The sequence below is a fragment of the Mobula birostris genome, chromosome 8 (assembly GCF_030028105.1).
Source record: "Mobula birostris isolate sMobBir1 chromosome 8, sMobBir1.hap1, whole genome shotgun sequence".
NCBI classification, from domain to species: Eukaryota; Metazoa; Chordata; class Chondrichthyes; order Myliobatiformes; family Myliobatidae; genus Mobula; species Mobula birostris.
The window spans coordinates 147,769,194-147,788,392 of NC_092377.1; the positions used below are offsets into that span (position 1 = coordinate 147,769,194).

Below are 19,199 nucleotides of genomic sequence, written 5' to 3' on the forward strand. Positions count from 1 at the left end.
TGATAGTCTCCACTATGACAAAGGACTAACTTTACCTGTCCATCATTTCACTAAGGAGTAGGCAAGGGGGCAGGGGGTGACCAGAAGTGTTATATCTGTCAAATGAGGAAAATTAGGAGAGGGGACTTGGACACAGATCTTACCAAGGAGTCAAAGTCCAATCTTTCCTTCTCCAAGACACTCTGGAATTCAGACAACCTGTGCATTTTCAGGGCTTCCTCCAAGCTCGGCGGGTCCTGCTGAGCCCAGCAGAAAAGAGAACACGTTATTTCTGTGTAAGCTCTTGGCGAACCTGCTTGACGCAAACATCGTCCAATGATATCGGGGTGCTGGGACCTGGTGATGAATGCGATCAAGCGATTCCCCACAGCGCTAGCTCAACCCCACGAGGTTTACTGGTGGCTGCATGGAGGGGGTGACATCAGGTACCGTCCTGGCACAGGGGGGGCTTCCTCTCAACTCTGGGTCAGAAAATAGTGACTTAAAATTCCACTCCACAGAGACCTGGGCAAAGGGCCAGGCACACCCTCCTGAGAGCTGCCTTACAAGAGTTGTAAAAGACTTCTTTCAGGGCGCAGGAAGAGCCAATGAATGCCAGGCTGTATTTTGGGTAGAAGGAGCACTCTACCCCTTGTCCTGGCCAATATTTACCCCTTAACACTGCCAAATCCAATAGCCTGATGTTCAGCACACCTAGGGAGAGGGTGAGCTTGCCAGCTGTGAACTGCCTCTAGCAATTCACACTTTACAATGACAAATACACCATAACGGGTGCTTCATTGATCGAAAGGCACCTGGGGTTATCTTAGAAGGGACAACAGGCATTAGGAAAATGCAAACCTGTTGATCTGTCTTCAAACCAACAGTCAGCGATGCAAGGGGTGGCAGTGGAAACTTGAACAAAAGACAAAAATTAAGATACCGGCTTGGCAAACTAATCGTTGGTGCATCCCTGAAGCCGATGACTTCAGCATTTCAACAGGACACCAAAAGAAGGATTGCTTCATTAAACAGCAGGGTATATCAGAACACACGAGTGTACATCAGTAGGCAGAGGAAGATAACAGGAGTCTCAATGGGCCAAATGGTCAGTGTGTCAGGAGAAATTTCAATTTTAGAGTGACAGAAAACTACAGCTCAAAAAAAAAATAGGCTCTTTGGCCCATCTAGTCCATGCCGAACCATTTACACTGCCTACTCCCATTGACTTGCACTGGGACCACAGCCTTCCATACCCCTACCATCTATGTACCTATCCAAACTTCTCTTAAATGTTGAAATCAAGTTTGCATGCACCATTTGTGCTGGCAGCTTCCACACTCTCACCGCACTCTGTGAAGAATATTCCCCTCATGTTTTCCTTAAACATTTCACCTTTCACGCTTAACCCATGACCTTGAGTTGTAGTCTCACCCCAACCTCAGGGGAAGGAACCTGCTTACATTTACCCAGCTATACCCCTCAATTTTGTATACGTCTATCAAACCTCCTCTCAATCTTCTACGTTTTTAGGAATAAAGTCCTAATGTATTCAATCTTTCCTTATAATTCAGGTCCTCCAGTCCTGGAAACATCCTTGTAAATTTTATAAAATTCAAATCTGTAACAAGAGGAGACCCTCACACCAGGTCCATTGCTATGATGTTCAAAGCTACACTCAGTTTACTGTCTGTTCCAAATCCCAAAGGTACCAACCCATCCGCATTACAAATTAACTCCAATAACCACATAGTCCCAGTCTAATACAGAAGATCCACACAGATCTGCTTTGGAGTTTCCAACTTTCTCCTTGGTCAAGGTCCAAATTTAGAGAAGTGGTGCAGTTGGTGGCCAACTACCACTAAGAAAGTTGTACTAACTTCTCTCTCCTGGATCACAGCTCATTTTATCTCTCAGGTGCACGAGTGAGAATTGGTTATCAAGTAATCAGCCCATCTACAATCTGCTCACTGGCCTTTTACTGTGCTCTACAGGGAAGTGGGTTGTGTTGAACTCCAACCCAGGAATACCAGGAAGTACCTTGGTGCAGGAATGGCAATTCCTCCTCAGAAGTGGCTGTCTTGGTGTAGGTTCTCTGGATCCAGCATCTAGCTGGTTTGTCAGTATATCAAAGAGGATCAGGGAACCTGTGGAGCAGAGCATACACTTAGACAGAAAGGCTTCTTTGTTTAGATAGACGTTGTGTTGCCAGCAAGCTTTCCAGCAACATTTCTGGCCAGGAAGCATCTATGGAAAAGAGACCCTTCCATATGTGCTGCCCGGCCTGCTGAGTTCCTCCAGCATTTTGTGTGCGTTGCTTGGATTTCCAGCCTCTGCGGGTTTTCTTGTTTGTGATTGGCCAGTGTAATGTCCTGGTAAAGGTTTCACTGCTAACGTTGTAGGCCATTTCATGTAATGGCCTTCCCGTAGAAACCGTGGTTGGGTTATGGTAGAGATAACCAGTGCTTCGGAATGTGAGCGATCCAGTCAGGGGAGCGGGTTTTGTTTTGTGTTGCCTGACACCGGTGTGAGCTTTCAAATTTGTTCGGTGGCGGATGAAGAGAAAGATGCTGGAGGGAACAGATCGTAGGATTCGGCCTGGTGGGGACCGTGATCTGATGGGAGCAAGGTGCAGAAATCCGCTGAGGAGCAGTGGATATGACTTTTGGAAGAGCTGAGCTCCAGCCTCTGCACAATTGGCTGTTTAAGGATAATGGGCCCTTTTCATTTGTTTTTCTTCCATTTTCTCACTAACCACTTTGTCGTTACTATTCACAAACATACTTCCTTTAACTGTATGCAGTGTGCGATCTGTTACCTCCTGTGACAGGCTGTAACAGGGCTTCAAATCACGCGGCATCTACACAAACCAGCGCTTGGGTGGGAGAGACACCCCAACCTCAGCGGTTTGGCGGGACTGGAGGGCGTGTACAATAGACTTACGAGGCTGGAGAACGGCGGGTTTCCTGGCCCAGCACTGGAAGGCTGCCAGCGCGGGATAGCGAGCCGCTTCCTGGAACTGACACAGGTTACACCAGCAACATCCTGCACTGTCAGCAGGTCAAGAGACTGGTGTGCGCTCTCCCATGTTACTACAAGCAGGGCATTATAACAGCCACCAAGACAGGGTTCACTGATGGCATACTTGGACTTGTGTGTTTAACTGCATACTCAGATTCTCTCAGTGAAACAAGGTCAGTACATCTTGGATGGAGCAATTAAACGCGGAGACTATATTGAAGGTGCTCAGGTATCTCACAGACCTGGGGTAGGTGGAGGGGACGAGGGACACGAGGAGTAAACACTTAGCTGATGGTCGTCACTGCTTTACCGAGACTGTGTCCTGTCACCGAAACACCGCCACTGAAGTGCGGATTGCGTTGCTGGAAGACGGTCAAGAGATGGTTCATCTCGCTGGCAACGGTGTCCACGATGGTCTGGCAGTAGGTGGGGCTGTTGTAGAAGAAAAGGTCGAGCAGGGTCTCGTTGGTGAAGTGCCGCAGACGGCTGATGCTGGGCAGCGTGATCCTCCGGATATCTCTGGCAGGAGTCAGAGAGGAAGAGAGGGAGTCAGGGCAAGTGGCAACAACACTAACACTTCACCGATGGCATGAAATTTGCCAGGGAGAACGCTGGAGGAGGCATACGGTGGGAATGCACAGAGCTTGGTTTACACTGGGGACTAGTAGCAAGAAGACCGCTTGGCCCCAAGCCTGTTCCATCATTCATTGCTATCAAGGCCAATCCTCTAGTTTGCACTGACCCCACATCCCCCAAGCTAAAATGTACCCGGGGATGGAGGCTCCATACCAGCAGAATTACAAACATTTACTCCCTTGTGGGTAAAAAGATTTCTTCTCTGAATATACTGAATATTTTGTTTCGAGACCAAGTTCTTGACACAAAGCCAGGCGATCCCACCCTCCCTGCACCTAACTCATCAAGGCAAAGAGGAATTTTGTACTAATGAGTTGGGGCGGTTAGAATGAAGCCCCCCCCCCCCCCCCCCCCGCCTCTGGTCTGCTGAGTTGTGCCAACCCCAACCCAACAGTATTGAGGACAGGGGAGAGAGACCAGGTTCCCAATAAGCAAGTGCTGCCCACTGCCGAGAGACAGCCTCTACACACTCGGCTGTGACGCATCCCTCACCACGACCAGGCACAGAACAGAACCAAAACGATGATGAGAGGACAACAATGTACACAAAGTGTATTAGACACAGAGAAGCATGCAATAAGCACAATGACATGCATACATATACCATGTGCAAACACAATAAATCGATTCATTAACACACGCACACAAGATGTAAGGATACAATAACAGATGCACACACATTCAAGTTAAAATTCATGCTAAGATCGCACTCTGTTCTGGGGAGGTATTTCCATTGTTTTGCACACGCTTTCTGTTAACATGTATGCAGTTTACTCTGAGTTTCACACTAACAAAGCATTTTATTGCACCACAGTGTATATGACAAACTAATCTGAAATTAACTTGCACACACTGTTCAATATAGCGGGAAGAGACACTCACTCATCCACCCCTGTTGCGTCTCCATGCAAAGTGCAGTACCAATTGACGGGCAGAAACTCCACTCGACCAACCTTCTGCTCGTCCTGTGCCTTCCTGAAGTGTGTTTGCAGCAGGCTGAGGGATGTGTTCCGAAAATCATTCACTGCAAAAGGGGCAGAGTGCGCTAGTCAGCAGAAGGGCCCCAGACAGCGTTGCCCAATGTATCACAAGGGCAGCAGGCTTAGCTTTGCTTAACTACTGGCGCTGATGACAAGTGGTGACGTTTTGTGGGCTGCTCACAAAACTTCTAGATATACACCTTCTGAACTACTGTTGCTGCAATATGCAGCCCGTATTTTCCCTTTACGTAATGTACTTTTAAACCATCTTAATGAACTAGTCATTTTACAATATCCTGAAGGACTCAGCAGACTCGTCTCTCAGGAATACAGGTATGCCGCCACTAAGCAGGCGAAGGCACATTGCCATGGCTGGATGAAAGGAAGGAAGGGAGGACTCCGAGCCAACTAAAACAGCAGGGTGTAAAGCATCCTTTAGCCAGCATCATGTTAGCAAGTGTATGGTCTTTGGCGAACAAGATAGAGGACCTATGAGCAAGATTGCCGTATCAGAGGGAAATGAGGGATTGCTGTGCTCTCTGTTTCATGGAGATGTGGCTCACCACAGACATACTGTTTATGTTGGTCACACCTGACACGTTTCTCAATCCACCGGATCAACTGGACTGCTGGTTCGAAGAGGGCAAAAGGGTGGGGGTGGGGGTTTGCCTTTCACGATAACATCTTTTCATAGTGCCTGGATGTAGCAGTCTTGTTGCACTCTTGTTCCCCCGATCTGGAACGTCTAATAACTAAGTGCAGTTTGTTCGACTTACTGAGAGAATTCTCCCCTGTGATCCTGACCGTAATTTACATACCGTCAATATGGCCGATGTGAAGCAAACACTCGATGTATTGAGTGTCACGATCAGCAACAAGAAACAGCCTAGCCTGCCATCTTTCAAATCATTACCAGGACTTCAATCAAGCTTATCTGAAGAAACCCAAGGCAAATTATCATCAACATATCACCTGCAGCACCAGGGGTTCCAATCCACTCAACCACTGCTATTCCACCATAAGGAATTCCTTATCCCTTATATGGAAACCCACAAGGGTTCCATCCCTGGACCACATTTTTGAAAATCTGATCATTTGCCTGTCTTCCTTGCTGCATAAAACAAAGGCTAAACAAAAAAAAAAAAGGCCCCAGAAGGAAGGACAACAAAGAGGGGGTCGCAGGAAGCGGAGCAGTTATGGGTTCGCTTCGATTCAGTGGACTGGGCCGTGCTCAAGGACTCAAGAGGATCTGAATGAACATGCCACAGTGTCCCCGCAAAAATCAGAGACTTCCCCAAGCAGAATCCCTGGATGGATCAAGAGATCCGCAATCTGCTGAGGGCCAGGTCAGTAGTGTTCAGATCTGGTGACCAAGTAAGATACAAGTTGTCCAGATACAACCTCCAGAAAGACATCTCACATGCAGAGTGGCAATTCTGGACCAACCTAGAAACACAGAAAGCATCCGGCCCAGATGGGATACCTGGCCGAGTTCTAAGGACCTGTGCTGATCAACTGGCTGGAGTGTTTCCTGAGATATTGGGCCTCTCACTTCGGCAGTCTGAGGTACCCACTTGCTTCAAGCAGAACGTGGTGACCTGCCTCAATGACCGTCTTCCAGTCGCACCTACATCCACTGTGGTGAAGTACTTTGAGAGGTTGGTAATGAAACAGGTCAAGTCCTGCTTGAAGAGTGATCTGGACCCACTCCACTCTGCCTACCGTCACAACAGCAGACGACATTCCACTGGCTCATCACTCAACCCTGGAACATCTGGACAGCAAAGATGCATACATCAGGATGCTCTTTATCGACTACAGCTCAGCATTTAATACCATCATCCCTTCAAAACTAATCAGCAAACTCCAAGACCTGGGCCTCAATACCTCCTTGTGCAACTGGATCCTGGATTTCCTCACTTGTAGACCCCATCTTCAGATTGGCAACACCATCTCCTCCACAATAACCATCAGCCAGGTGCATCACAATTCTGAGTGCTTAGTCTCTGCTCTATTTGCTTTAAACTTAAGACTGTGAGGCTAAGCACAGCTCCAATGCCATATTTAACTTTGCTGATGACACCACTGTTGTTGACTGAATCAAAGGTGGTGATGAATCAGCATGTTGGAGGGAGATTGAAAATCTGGCTAAATGGTGCAGGAACATCTTACTCAATGTCAGCAAGATCAAGGAGCTGATTATTGACTTCAGGAGGAAACTGGGGGTCATCAGGGGATCAGAGGTGGAGAGGGCCAGCAACTTCACATTCCTCGGTGTGATCATTTCATAGGGTCAGGCACGCAAATGCCATTACAAAGAAAGTACGACAGCACCTTTTTTTTAAAAAAAAAAGTTTGCGAAGATTTGGCCTGTCATCTAAAACTTTGGATGTGCAGTAGAGTATACTGGCTGGTTGCATCTGGTGTAGAAACACCAATGCCCTTGTACGGGAAAGCCTACAAGTAGTAGGTTTAGCCCAGTCCATCATGGATAAAGTCTTCCCTATCACCGAGCACATCGACAAGGAGGGCTGTTGCAGGAAATCCGCATCCATCATCAAGGACTTCCACCAACCAGGCCATGCTCTCTTCTCACGGCTGCCATCAGGAAGGTGGTGCAGGAGCCTCAGGACTCTCACTGCCAGGTTCAGGAACAGTTATTACCCCTCTACCATCAGGCTCTTGAACCAGAGGGGATAACTTCACCCACCCATTACTGAAATGTTCCCACAACCTATAGACTCACTTTCACAGCCTCTTCAACTCAGGTTCTCGATAGTTATTGCTTATTCATTTACTTATATTAGTTTGTTTCTTTTGTGTGTTTGCAGTTGGCTGTCTTTTGCACACTGATTGCTCATCTTGTGTGTTTTGTTTTGTACTTGCTTTGAATGCCTGCTAGAAAACGAGTATCAGGGTAGTATATTGACAATGAAATTACTTTGAGATCACAGTGCTCTATTGTGAGCTTGATGTGTAATGACATTTCCGGAATATAATGAAAGATCACACCAGCCTCTAACAATTCATCAGACAATACAGAGGTGGTGCAGAATGCACCATTAACAACTTTCTGACAGCCGGGTGAAGGATGCCCTTGGTAAGTTACGGTATATTTACACCTATTTAGAGATACAGTATGGTAACAGGCCATCGGGCCCAACAAGCCTGTGCTGCCCAATTACACTGTGACCAATTAACTCACTCACCCACATGCAGAGGAAACTGGAGTACCCAGAGCAAACTCACACAGTTGCGGAGAGAACGTACAAGCTCCTTACAGACAGCAGTGGCAGAACTGAACACGAGTCACTAGTGCTGCTAACCCCTACACTAGTACAGGGGTCCCGAACCTTTTTTGCACCGTGGACCGGTTTAATATTGACAATATTCTGGCGGACCGGGGGGGGGCGGGGGGGGGGGTTAAACTCACCTCTGCATGTCTTTTACAGTTAGGGTTGCCAGCTTTCTCTCTCCCGAATAAGGGACAAACTTAGCAGTCAAATCCCGGGACACTTGTGTTTACCCCAGGAAAGACTACCATGACCATGAAGCCTTGCGTGGGAACCTGTGTGCGCATGTGTGACGTGCGCATGCACATACGTGCCGATTGTTTTTCCACAGATCAGTTTTGGCTTAATCCTCCCGACTATATGGTACATACATTATTTCTACTTTATATAGGCTGTGTATTTATCATATCATTCCTGCTTTTACTATATGTTAGTGTTATTTGGTATGATTTGGTAGGTTATTTCTTTGGGTCTGGGAATGTTCAAAATTCTTTCCCATATAAATTAATGGTAATTGCTTCTTCGCTTTAAGCCATTTCGGCACGAAAGGTTTCACAGGAACGCTCTACCTTAGCGGGGGAAATATGGGACAAGGGCGGTCCCGTATGGAACAAACCAATTTAGCCCAATATACGGGATGTCCCAGCAAATACGGGACAGTTGACAACCCTATGTTCAAGTTCAACAGTGCGTGACAGGGAATGAGGAAAGGTGCAGCTAATTCATATCATTTCCTCACGGCCCGGTAGCACATGCTTAGCGGCCGGGTGGTTGGGGACCGCTGGTCCGAGTAGATACAAAGGAAGAGGTCCATGACACAGTCCTGCATGGGAGGCTGGCCAGGAATGCTCACTCACTTGGAACTCTGGAAGCAGCAACTTGCATTGGACGCTGGCTGTGTAGAAGCCAGAGAACGGTGACTGATGGTTACCTCTTTGACTGGAGGCCTGCGACAAGTGTGCTGCAGAGATCGGGACCGGGTACATTGCTGTTTGTCATCTACATCAATGATCTAGTGTGGCAAGATGAATCAGCAAATTTGTTATGACACCAAGATTGGGAGATTAGTGGACAGTAAAGGAGGCTATCAAAGCTTACAGCATGATCTGGACCACCTGGAAAAATGGGCTGAAAATGGCAGATGGAATTTAATGTAGAGAAGTGTGAGGCATTGCACTTTGGAGGACAAACCAGGGTGGGACTTGCACAGTGAACAGCAGGGCACTGAGGAGTGTGGTAGAACAGAGGGATCTGGGAATACAGATCCATAATCATGAAAGTGGTCTTGGACAGATAGGACAGTAAAGAAAGCCCTTGGCATATTGCCCTTCATAAACCAAAGTACTGAGTACAGGAGTTGGAAAACTTTGTTGAAGTTGTAAGACATTGGTGAGGCAAAATTGGGAGCACTGAATGCAGTTTTGGTCATCTACCTACAGGAAAGATATTAATAATATTGAAAGAGTATAGAGAAAATTTGCAGGGATACTGCCAGAACTTGAGTTATAGGGAAAGGCTGTACAGGTTAGACTTTATTCTGTGCAGTGTTGAAGATCATGAGGGGTGTAGATAGGATAAATGCAAGCAGGCTTTCTCCACTGAGACCAGAACTAGAGATAATAGGTTAAAGGTGAAGAGTGAAATATTTAAGGGGACCCCAAGGGGGAACATTTTCACTCAGAGGGTGGTGCAAGTGTGGAATGAGCTGCCAATGGAAGTGGCGGACGCGGGTTCCATTGCAACATATTAAAAGAAGTTTGGATGGGAAGGAAATGGTGGGCTATGGTCCAGGTGTGGGTTGATGGGACTAGCACATACTAGATGGACTGAAGGGCCTATTTCTGTGTGGCAGTGCTCTATGACTCTGACATGCAATACACTTGTTACCTGACCTGCTAAGCATTTCCAGTGTTTTCTAATTCAATTTCCAATTTCTAGATTATGTAGTCTTCTATTCTTCAGGCAACTGTGTCTATTACTCTATCTTTTTGAAGAGGCGTGACTGAACATTATAGCATTATTATGCTGCAGTTCAAATATTGAAGGGACAGTCAAGGAGAATGTCTTCAGCTTCAGACACAAACCAGGAGTCGGGGGTCACTGAACTGAGCTGGTGACGGGAATGAAGACAATGACTTTGATCTTCCCAAAGTTTCAGCCAGAAGGAATTTCTGCTCATCCCAGAACTGGACCTGGGACAATCAGTATAACCATGCGTCAGCTTAAAATACTAGTTACCTTTCCAGAAGAAAGGAGCTGTATCCAACAACCTTTAACTACATAACAGGGAAAAAAACCTGAGACACAGGAGACTGCAGATGCTGGAATCTGCAGGAACTCAGGCAGCATCTACGGAGGGAAACAGAGGTCGGTGTGTTGGGCCAAAACCCTTCGTCAGGACAAGAGGGGAAGATAGCCAGTGTGAAAAGGTGGATGGCATGGGCTGGCAGGTGATGGGCAGATCCAGAGGAATAGGAGAAAGCTCACCGCACTGAATGATGCTACGGAATCGAATGTCGCAGGCTGGTCCAATTCCGTGCACCATGAACACCAAATGATCGACCTTCACAGGCTCCCCGGCGAAGATATCCGCATAGGTCTGCTCTGTGCCCCGTTTCACGACCCACGGTTTACTCTGCTCGGTGGAGGGAGTCCCCCACTCATCCAATGATCGCGATGGTTGGAAATGTATCATCAACTGAGGAAAGGCCAGAAGAGAGAGAGAGAGAACACACACACAGTTGGGTAGTAGACATGAGACAGTTCGTCAAGACATAGTTAATACACTCCTATTACAACACCACAGCATTCCACCCAAGGCAGGAGCTGGTCAAAGCTCAACAGCTTGGGGCTTAATGCAGACTAGCACTCCCAGTACAGCACCGAGGGAGTGCTACACTGCTGAAAGATATAGCTTCTGGACTGACCATTAAGTGAGGCAACCCCCTCCCCCCCCTTCCTCTGTTGTGAATGAAATAAGAACGCTTTACTTTGAAGAGTAAGAGTCCTGTTCTAATGTTGTTAAACACAGGCAGTTTTCAAGAACGTGGATACAATGTCCCGACTCATATTTCAATGCCAAAATAGTGTCTATAATTGAGGTAAATTGGAATATAGTATCCATACTTGACATAGATTGCCCTTCCCATTTCCAAACTCCCCTATGGGTAAAAACATCCAAAACATCGCTAGTTCTACAATCCTGAGTTTAGAACATCCCAAACAAGAGAAAAATCTGCAGATGTTGGAAATCAAAGCAACACACAGAGACACAAAATGCTGGAGGAACTCAGCAAGCCAGACAGCATCTACGGAAAAGAGTACAATTGATGTTTTGAGCCGCGACTCATCAGAACATCCCTGATTTTAATCTCTCCCACTCTATTGCTTCAACTGACCAAATCTGAAGTTCTGAATTCCCTCCTGAAACCTCTCCCATTGTTTTTCTTCTTTCTCTCCCTCTGCCCTTCTCTTTTTCAAGAAGTCCCAACATCCCTGACCAAGTTTTTGACCATCTGCCTTAAAATCTTATCAAGCAAGTTTTACATTACACTTGTACATAAAACAATGAAATTCACTTTGACAGCCTCACTACATTAAAGTTGCTATATAAATAGATGTTTTCTGCAGTTACTCGTATCAGCCAATAGCCCACTTTCCACAGTTACAATGATTGGGTTTCACAAGTCCCCAAAACCTGCCTCACCCACAAAGCATTCAAAAGTCTCGCGAATATTCTGTGAAATCAGAGCACACGTCGCCCCCCCCACGCAGTCACCTTTGGATTGTGGAGGATAATGACTTCTCCTGTGGGGAACTCCACTCTCCGGTTCCATTCGTTAGTTACCACACACGATTCGTACATTTTCTGTGGAGGCAAGAATTTCCATCAAGCAGGGACAGAGGAACCGCGTTCTCAAACAGAACATTCTTTAAAATAAAGTGAATTGCTGACAGAATATGGACATTACTGGCTTAACTAGTATTTATTGCCCATCTCCAACTTGCTCCAGAACAGAAAGCCTTGCTGAGCCATTTCACAGTGGGCAGGTAAGAGTGTTGGCCCAGATTTGGAGTCCATACCACAGAACAGTAGATTGCTTTCCCAAATGAAATTAGTGAGCCAGCTGGGTGCTTCTAACAGTCTGCTAGTTTGGCACTATTAGCCTTTAAATTCCACATTTATATAAAGCAGAGATTACCAGTTATTTTACTGGGATTATTGCTTTAAGATTCGGATTTAGACACGAGGACTCTGGCTGTTGAGCTGCAGTTCTCAGATCTGTGGAGGGAGGGAGGGAGAGAGAGAGAGAGAGAGACGCAAATCCCTCCAGGGCAACAAAAGAATGAACAGCAGTTAATTAAAGGTCTTGTGACAAGATGCTCATATCAAGCTTGAAGCTGCTCGATTATTGTACAAGCTTGGAGCTAATGTAATGGATCTGGACCTGACCCGATCCATGCCTGGCTATACAAACCACCCAGCTATGGGCATTCAATGGGCAGTGCCGTGCTTGGTGAACGGAAAGAAAGAAACAGAAAAGGTTGTTGATCCCGGGCGTGAAGTCTAATGGAGGATGTTTATTAACACTGAAACAGAGCCAATTTCTTTCCCAGCTCTGCCCAACTCCTTAAAAAAAAACTATTTGTTAAAATAATTTGAGTGTGGGGTGCCCATTCAGCCCATCAAGTCTATGCTGGCACCTGGAGAAATTTCTTCAGAGTAAGACCTTCAAAATAAATTTATTATCACAGTACATAAATGCCACCATGTAATAACCGGAGATTCATTTTCTTGTGGGCATTCACAACAGATACACAGAAATACAATAGAAAGCATGGAAATCCACACACAAAGAGAGACCAACAACTAATGTGCAAAAGGCAAACTGCAAATACAAAGATAAATAATACTGAGAACATCGGTTGCAAAATCCACAGGCTGTGGAATCAGTTCAGAGTTGAGGTGAGTGAAGTTACCCACGTTGGCTCAGCAGATGAAGGGTAATAACTGTTCCTGAACTTGGTGGTGGTGGGACCCAAGGTTTCTGTACTTCCTTCCTGGGGGGAGGAGAAGCAGCAAGATGAGAGCAGGACCTGGATGGTGGGAGGTTTTGGTGAAGGACACTGCTGTCTTGTGGCAGTGCTGCTTGTAGGTGTGCCCAATGACGTGGAAGATGGACTGGGTTGTATCCATTACTTTATGTAGGCTTTTCCATTCATGGGTATTGGCGATTTCACGCCAGAAAACATCAATTTAGTCAATAGTCTCACCTTGTTCTGGTGAAGCAATTCTCAACACAACTCTCGGCCATTTGTTTAGCTAACACAGATCTAATTCCTCTAACACCATCTACTTTCATTGCGACAGAAAGAAGGGCCAAAATAATTGGGATATTCACGACAGTCACAAAACAAGGACCGACTTGTGCTACAAGGCGAAGACACAAGCCCTTCCAACCCAACGAGTTATGCCACCCAGCCGCCCACCTATTTAACCCTTGCCTAATCACGGTTCCTTAAGTTTGTTACAGCCTGGGGGTGGTAGTGGGGATAAGTCCCCACCACCTATTGAATGCTCACAGTGGCGCGTGGCTCAAATAGCCTCTGACAACCAAGTCCAGCTCCTGGCCTTCACAAGAACATAAGAAACAGGAGCAGGAGTAGACCATTTGGCCCGTCGAGCCTGTTCCGCCATCCCACTGAGATCATGGCGGATCTGGCCATGGACTCATCTCCACCTACCTGCCTTTTCCCCGTAACCCTCAATACCCCTACTATGCAAAAATCTATCCAACCTTGTCTTAAATATATTTACTGAGGTAGCCTCCACTGCTTCATTGGGCAGAGAATTCCACAGATTCACCACCCTCTTGGAAAAGCAATTCCTCTTCACTTCCGTCCTAAATCTACTCCCCTGAATCTTGAGGCTATGTCCCCTAGTTCTAGTCTCACCTACCAGTGGAAACAACTTTCCTGCCTCCATCTTGTCTATCCACGTGTGGCTTAGCTACTCCGCCTGGCAGAACCGCTTCTACTGACGGGAGAAGGAGCAAAGGCACCTCAAAGCCCGTCACTTCGGGCAGATGAGGCTCGATAGTAGTGGCTGACAGCTCATTTAGGAGAAGGAAAAGCTCTGGCATCTCCAAGGCAGTCTCACGTTGAATTCAACGCTGGCTGGCGACTCCTACAACACCACTGGTGCCAGCCTGTATGGGCTCTTGCAGTTCCTCTGGATTCATCAGCTGTGTGGAGAGGGGGAGCTGCTACACAGGCAACAGCTTGCTCTCCACAACACTCTGCCCTGGCTTGTGCAGCGCGTACACTTCCGAGTGCAACATCCATGGTTGACCCCAACCAGAGGGCCTCCATCACCGGACAATTAATCTACTAACTGCACAGTCCTTGGAAATTGGGAGGAAAGAGGAGCACCTGGAGGGAACCCACATGCTCACGAGGACATACAATTTTCTTACAAACGGTGTCAGAATTGAACTCCGGCGCGCCGAGCTGTGATAGCATCACGCTACCTTGGCGCCCCGATTGATGCTGGAGGTCTGAGTTCATGCATTTGGGAAGAGTGCAGAGGAACAGATGTAGTGCTAGGCCTACATCCCTCCGGGGCCCGGGTTGGTCAAGCTATTTCAGCTACTCTGCTCTGTTGGCTGGGTCAGAGAACATAAGCACGGAATCTGGATTATACAGCAAGCCTCCAATAATCTGCTGTCCAACTATTTGGAGACGGCTGTGGGCTCACCTGGTGGAGCAGTTCCTTCAGCCTGCCTTCACTCCTGTTTCTGCACCCTCGCTGGCCACCTCCTCCGATCTGACAGTGATGCCTATTACACAAATCCCATTTGCCTCCAATAGGCCCATTTCCCTGCACTTTTCCTGTAAAAATATCTGTCCAAATACCTTTTCAAACATTAGGCCCAGATCCCTCTGAACCTTTCCTATTAGAATCTATCCAAATACCTTTTCAATCATTAGGCCCAGATCCCTCTGAGCCTTTGCTATTAAAATCTGTCCAAATACTTTTTCAAACATTGTAATTTTATCTGCCTCCACCAGCTCCTCTGAGAAACTGATTCACCACCCTCCGTGTGGAAAAACCTACCCCTCAGATCTCACTTAAACCAGTGTCTTTTACTTCAAGACCCTCCCGCCCTGGGACCATCCACTCTGCCCATGCTGGACCATCCACTCTGCCCATGCTCCTCATAATTTGAAGTCTTGATAAGGAGTGAGGGGTGACCTCAAGTTCCTCTGGGACTTAAAGCAGCCACTCCGATCTCTCCTCAGCAAGTAAAGCCCTCCAATGCAGGGGTCCCGGGTGAGTTCGGACAAGCTGCTCCCGCCAGTGGAAGGGGAAAGGACAGCAGGACGGGATGCCAACAACCAGCCAGTGAGAGACCATCCAACAGCGGCGTCTCCCCTGAGGGGGCGACTGCTGAGGAGGAGGAAGGGAGTGGTTAGAGACAGATTCTGGATTACAACACCGTACCTCGATCTGCTCGCTGAACTCCTCGGTGTAGGGATTAAACCTGCTGTCCTTCTCTCCCTTATAGAACCAGGTGCATCTCCGCACTTTGCTGGGAGTCTCCTGCCAGTACACCGCACGCCTGGAGCGCCGGGCAAGGAACACGTCGTAACGCCCACCATCCGTCGCCACAACCACGTCGTCCGAGTCCGATGCTGGAAGAGAGAGAGAAAAGCCATTCCAGACGAACTGCTCCCCCTTGTATTCATTTTTGAATGCTATTCACATTCAGATCTGCCCTTTCAAACCAAGGAGCACGGGATAACCACGTGCCCGTTTCGTCACCACTCCACCCTGGGGCGCAGTGGTACAGTGGGTAGAGCTGCCACCTCTCAATGCCAGAGACCTGGGTTCAATCCTGACCTCCGGCACTCTCCGTGTGGAGTCCGCACGTTCTCCGTGACCACATGGAGTTTCCCAGAAGCTCCTGTTGCCTCCCGCATCCCAAAGATGTGCGGGTTGACAGCTTAATTGGCGAATGCATGTGGGAACCTGGGTGGAGGGGTGTGGGCGGCACGGTAGTGTAATGTTGTTACCCTGCCGGGGTTGAACTCCACCACTGCTTATAAGGGGTTTGTACATTACTCTCCGTGACCGTGTGGGTTTCCTCTGGGTGCTCTGGTTTCCTCCCACAGTCCTAAGACATGCAGGTTAGTAGGTTAATTAGTCACAGGGGTGTAATTGGGCGGTGTGGGCTTATTACCGTGCTGTACCTCTAACTTAATAAATAATGTGAAAGAACAAATGCTTGCTGGTTATTGTAGATTCAGTGCTTTTGGACTGTATTCCTTGGAGTTTAGAAGAATGAGGGGAGACCTCATAGAAACATTTCGAATGTTGAAAGGCATGGACAGAGTGGATGTGGCAAAGTTGTTTCCCATGATGGGGGAGTCTAGTACGAGAGGGCATGACTTAAGGATTGAAGGGCGCCCATTCAGAACAGAAATGCGAAGATTTTTTTTAGTCAGAGGGTGGTGAATCTATGGAATTTGTTGCCATGGGCAGCAGTGGAGGTCAAGTCATTGGGTGTATTTAAGGCAGAGATTGATAGGTATCTGAGTAGCCAGGGCATCAAAGGTTATGGTGAGAAGACGGGGGAGTGGGACTAAATGGGAGAATGGATCTGCTCATGATAAAATAGCGGAGCAGACTTGATGGGCCGAATGGCCAACTTCTGCTCCTTCGTCTTATGGTCTTAAAGGGTTGTGTTCATAAACCTAGGATACTTATCTGGCACAGCAGTGGTCTCTCCAACTCAGAACCGACAGCCCAGCAGCACCACACCCTCCGACCACTTCACCCTCCACAGCCTCCCCTCACCTTTCGTTTCTCCAGCTCCCTGTGATCTGCAAACTTTCCACCTGCCGAGGATGCAATGCCACGGCGACAGAGAGGCTCGAGGAAACGTGCGTGAGGGAGGCCTCGAACTGGGGAACCCCCAACTTTGTCCCACTGTAAGCCCCCCCCCCACCCACTCCCACCAAGCAAGAACGTGCACTTGGTACAGTCCCAACACCCAGCTCAGATGCAATCTACAGATTCGCCGATGAGCTTCAGAAGGTGACGAGGGGGCGTATAGGAGTGAGACCGATTGGTTGGTTGAGTGGGGCTACACCAATCCTGCGCTCAGTGTCAGTAAGACCAAGGAGCTGATTTGTGGACTTCAGGAAGGGGAAGTGGTGGGACAACACACCAGTCTGAACTGAGGGATCAGCAGTGAGCAGTTTCAAGTTCCTGTGTGTCAACGGCACTGAAGATCTATCCTGGGCCCAACATAGTGATGAAATTATGAAGAAGGCACGCCAGCAAATATACTTCATTGGGAGTTTGAGGAGATTTAGCATATCACCAATGACACTAACAAATTTCGAGCATTCTAACCGACTGAACCACTGTCTAGTAGGGAGGGGCCACTGCACAGGATCAGGAAGAGCTGCAGAGGGTCATAAACTCAGCCAGTTTCAGCACGGGTGCTAGCCTTCCCACCAGAGGACTCCTTCGAAAGGTGACTCCTGAAAAGGCTGCAACCATCACGAAGGACTCACCACCACCCATGACAGACTGTTTTCTCATTACTACCGTCACCTCACCCCATGACAGACCGTTTCTCATTACTACCGTCACCTCACCCCATGACAGACCGTTTCTCATTACTACCGTCACCTCACCCCATGACAGACCGTTTCTCATTACTACCGTCACCTCACCCCATGACAGACCGTTTCTCATTACTATCGTCACCTCACCCCATGACAGACCGTTTCTCATTACTACCGTCACCTCACCCCATGACAGACCGTTTCTCATTACTACCGTCACCTCACCCCATGACAGACCGTTTCTCATTACTACCGTCACCTCACCCCATGACAGACCGTTTCTCATTACTACCGTCGGACAGGAGGTCAGGAGCCCAAAGACACTCACTGAACGTTTTCTTCCCTTCCGCCATCAGATTTCTGAATGGACAGTGAACCCATGAATGCTACCTCACTATTTTTGCTCTCTCATTGGATTGTTTAATATACATTTATTGTAATTTATAGTATATTTTATATATTGCACTGTACTGCTTCCGCAGAACAAATTTCACGATACACTGCACGTCAGTGACAATAAACTCGATTCTGATTAGAACACTTCTGGTCTCACGCAGCGCACACAAGATGCTGGAGATACTCAGCAAGTCAGGTAGCGTCTATGCAGAGAAATGAACAGCTGATGTTTGGGGCCCAGCCACTTCATCGGGACTTCTGCTCTCTTACTCGAATTGAATTCCACCCCCCTCCCCACAGGGAGCTGTTCCTGTGATTAACAAGGCTCCAAGCTCTGGAATTCTCCCTGCCATTTCACTCTTTTGACTTCTATCTTTGACCAAGCTTTTGGTCGCCTGACCGAGCATCTTCTTACATGGTGTCATACAAATGCAATTGTTGCAGCCCAAACTAAAACAAAATCCGTCGCCAAAGCACAGTCTCACAATTCCTCCACATCTCTTCCCTCTCCGAACGAACCTCAACTTCTCTACATCCCCCGGATCAGTCAACCAACCTCCATCGAGTTGGGTCTGCAAATGGCAGAGTTGCTGCCTCACGGTGACAGAATCCTGGTTCAATCCTGACCTCGGCTGCTGCCCAAGTGGAGTCTGCAGGCTCTCCTTGTGACCGCATGGGTTTCCCCCCAGGTGATCTGGTTCCCTCCCACATTCCAAGGTGGATTCAATAGCCGCTGTAAATTTGCCCCTCGTGGTGGTAGAATCTGAAAGGAGTTGATGAGAATGTGCTTGGCACAGCGGGGGTGAATTATGTAGGATCAGGTTGGATGGATGCCCAATGGTCAGTAAAGACTTAATGGGCAGAAGGGCCTGTCCCAAGCTGCACATTTGCGACTTTACTTGCCAGGTACCCACCAGAACGATACTTCTCCTCCAGAACGAGGGAGTCCAGTTTACTGAAGGGAATCCACACGGTCCTGGAGTCTTCCAACTTGCAGTGGAACCAGTGAGGCTGCACCAGTTCGTAAGGGCTCATCACGGGGTCCTCCTTGGCCGACTCCCCATGACTTGTGGGCACCGGGCGATCAGGCAGCCCCTCTCCCCGATCCATTGTTCCTGGTGTATCCTGAAACATTCCAGAAAAGTAAACAGAGTCATTTTCATAACCTGCCTCAATGGAAACCACCAGAGATTTCCTCGGTGCCCAGATGAGGAAGCTCAGGCGTTTCGGTGTCATACCATCGTGTCACACATCC

General features: G+C 47.8%; 1 protein-coding gene across 2 annotated transcripts in view; it reads right to left on the reverse strand.

The window, feature by feature from the left end:
• Window positions 1-19,199, reverse strand: part of LOC140201819 (triacylglycerol hydrolase DDHD2-like) — a 48,513-nt gene that overhangs the window by 17,446 nt on the left and 11,868 nt on the right. Inside the window, exons 3-10 of one of the 2 annotated variants that reach the window (XM_072266522.1) lie at window positions 18,859-19,069; window positions 15,414-15,604; window positions 11,688-11,777; window positions 10,397-10,607; window positions 4,519-4,660; window positions 3,311-3,519; window positions 2,020-2,126; window positions 144-236 (exon numbers count right to left, since the gene is read on the reverse strand). In XM_072266522.1, the coding sequence (XP_072122623.1) occupies window positions 144-236; window positions 2,020-2,126; window positions 3,311-3,519; window positions 4,519-4,660; window positions 10,397-10,607; window positions 11,688-11,777; window positions 15,414-15,604; window positions 18,859-19,069 (1,254 nt within the window). Of the gene's footprint in view, window positions 1-143; window positions 240-2,019; window positions 2,127-3,310; window positions 3,520-4,518; window positions 4,661-10,396; window positions 10,608-11,687; window positions 11,778-15,413; window positions 15,605-18,858; window positions 19,070-19,199 lie in introns of both variants that reach the window. The other variant, XM_072266521.1, reaches the window with a different exon arrangement.